The 2,094-nt window shown below is 33.3% G+C and overlaps 1 protein-coding gene across 1 annotated transcript; it reads left to right on the top strand.

The window, feature by feature from the left end:
- Nucleotides 1-690: 690 nt before the first annotated feature.
- Nucleotides 691-1,281, top strand: LOC106876476 (histone-lysine N-methyltransferase SETMAR-like). Its single transcript, XM_014925039.1, has one exon. The coding sequence runs from the start codon at nt 691-693 to the stop codon at nt 1,279-1,281; it is 591 nt and encodes a 196-aa protein (XP_014780525.1).
- The last annotated feature ends 813 nt before the right edge of the window (nt 1,282-2,094 follow it).

The following is a 2,094-nucleotide window of genomic DNA, read 5'->3' as shown; positions in this document are numbered from 1 at the left end:
CATATATGCACGTAAATAAATATATATGTATAAAGAGTGCATCTATGTATGCATGTATGTATCTATCTATCTATCTATCTTTCTATCTATCTATCTATCTATCTATCTATCTATCTAGTTCTCTTTCTCTCTACATTTATGATATATATATATATATATATATATATATGTGTGTGTGTGTGTGTGTGTGTGTGTGTGTGTGTGTGTGCGCGTGTATGCATGCATGTGCGCTTGTGTGTGTACGAAAGACGTTTTGAGATATGTTCATATATGTGTAAAAATCATATCTGAAATACATTTCTATTTATTCGATAGTTCGGTCACCTACATGTTAGTAGTTAGATAAACAGTAGACAGTTAATAATTTAAATGCTTAAAATCAGCTGTCCTGTACTATATATTTTTGACATGAAAGAGTTAGAATGTAAGTATCTGTCAACAATTCGAAATTATTTCTTCTCTTTTGCTTGATACTGAGTTACAGTGGCAAACAAAACAAAGATTTTCTGTAATACAAAGTTCTCCGAACTTTGATTTTGTCTCTAGATTTACATATACGCTGTAAAATGAATTGTCTTCAACACACACTATATATATATATATATATATATATATATATATATATATATATATATATATATATATATATATATCTGAGGGTGTCAGAAATTAATTGCGTTTTTCACCATTATGAAATATGAACCAATCACGCCAGAGCCAAGGTCGAATGGGCGGGAATTGTCTAGAAATAGTATATCACCTCTTCTATCCGGTAGTGTGCCATTCATAGTTATTTTGGGAATTAAACCCATGGAGGATAAGAACTTTATGAAACAACAAATTCGCCATTGCTTACTGTATGAGTTTCGAAAGAAAAGTACTGCTACAGAAGCAATGAAAAACATTTATGAAGTGTATCCAGATGCAGCGAAAGCTCGTACATGTCAGTTGTGGTTTAAAAAGTTTAAAGATGGTGATTGTGATATATCCGACAAGCGACGTTCTGGAAGACGACCCACTCTGAATGACTATCTTTTGAATGCGACCATTGTATCAGATCCATGTCAAAGGACCAGATATTTGGCACAAAAATTTAATGTTTCATGTTTAGCTATCCATGAACATCTCAAGCAAATTGGAAAAACATGCAAAGAAGGAATTTGGGTTCCACATGAGCTTACGCTTGAGAACCAAAGACAACGTTCCATCTGCAGCAGTCTTCTAACCAGGAATAACAACCTTTCATTTCTGCAGCGCATTGTTACAGCTGATGAAAAATAGGTTTTGCATTACAACAGAAAACTAAAAAGACACTGGTTATCATGTAATGAGAGGCCAGTTCTAAGACCAAAACCATCCACAAAAATTCTTGCTCGGTGGAATATGAAAATTATCGTCCATTACGTGCTACTTGAACATGGAAGGACATTCAATACAGATGTCTGTTGTCATCAACTTGATCATGTAAATGAAAAATTACGTCGAATGTGGCTAGCTTTGATAAACTGAAAAGGCGTTATTATCCAGCATGACACTGCACGTCAACACTCTTCAAAACAAGATCGTTAGGACCGGAAGTTCTTCCACATTCTCCATACTCACCTGACTTAGCACCTAAAGATTTCCATCTGTTCGGAACACTAGAACACTTTATAAGAGGTAAACCATTCAGAAACAGAGAAGTTGAAAACAGTTTCCCAGATATTTTTTCAGGAAAAGAAATAATAAGTTTCTTTGAATGTCGCATAAAAATGCTACTTGCCCGTTGGGCTGCAGTCGTTGAAAACGATGGTGATTACATTCTATTCAGATAAACGTAGTTTACATTCGTTTTTATATCCTTCTTGGAAAGATGCAATTACTTTCCGAACACCCAATATATATATATATATATATATATATATATATATATATATATATATATATATATATATTCTATGTGTGTGTGTTTGTGCGCACGTGCATGTATGTATTGTTGACGTTCACTTTTCTATCCAAAGTTTTTTAACCCCAAATTTACGCGCCATTATATTTAGATTTATTTACTTCAAGTTTGACAGTTGTAAACAATATGAGTACGTAAAAGCATAAGTA

The sequence above is a fragment of the Octopus bimaculoides genome, chromosome 6 (assembly GCF_046866305.1).
Source record: "Octopus bimaculoides isolate indiv1 chromosome 6, ASM4686630v1, whole genome shotgun sequence".
Taxonomy (NCBI): domain Eukaryota; kingdom Metazoa; phylum Mollusca; class Cephalopoda; order Octopoda; family Octopodidae; genus Octopus; species Octopus bimaculoides.
The sequence above is the reverse complement of the archived record's forward strand: the minus strand, read 5'-3'. Positions and strand labels throughout refer to the sequence as shown.

Coding starts and splice junctions, on each gene's coding strand:
- LOC106876476 (XM_014925039.1), top strand. CDS start 691: ATGAAATATGAACCAATCACGCCAGAGCCAAGGTCGAATGGGCGGGAA.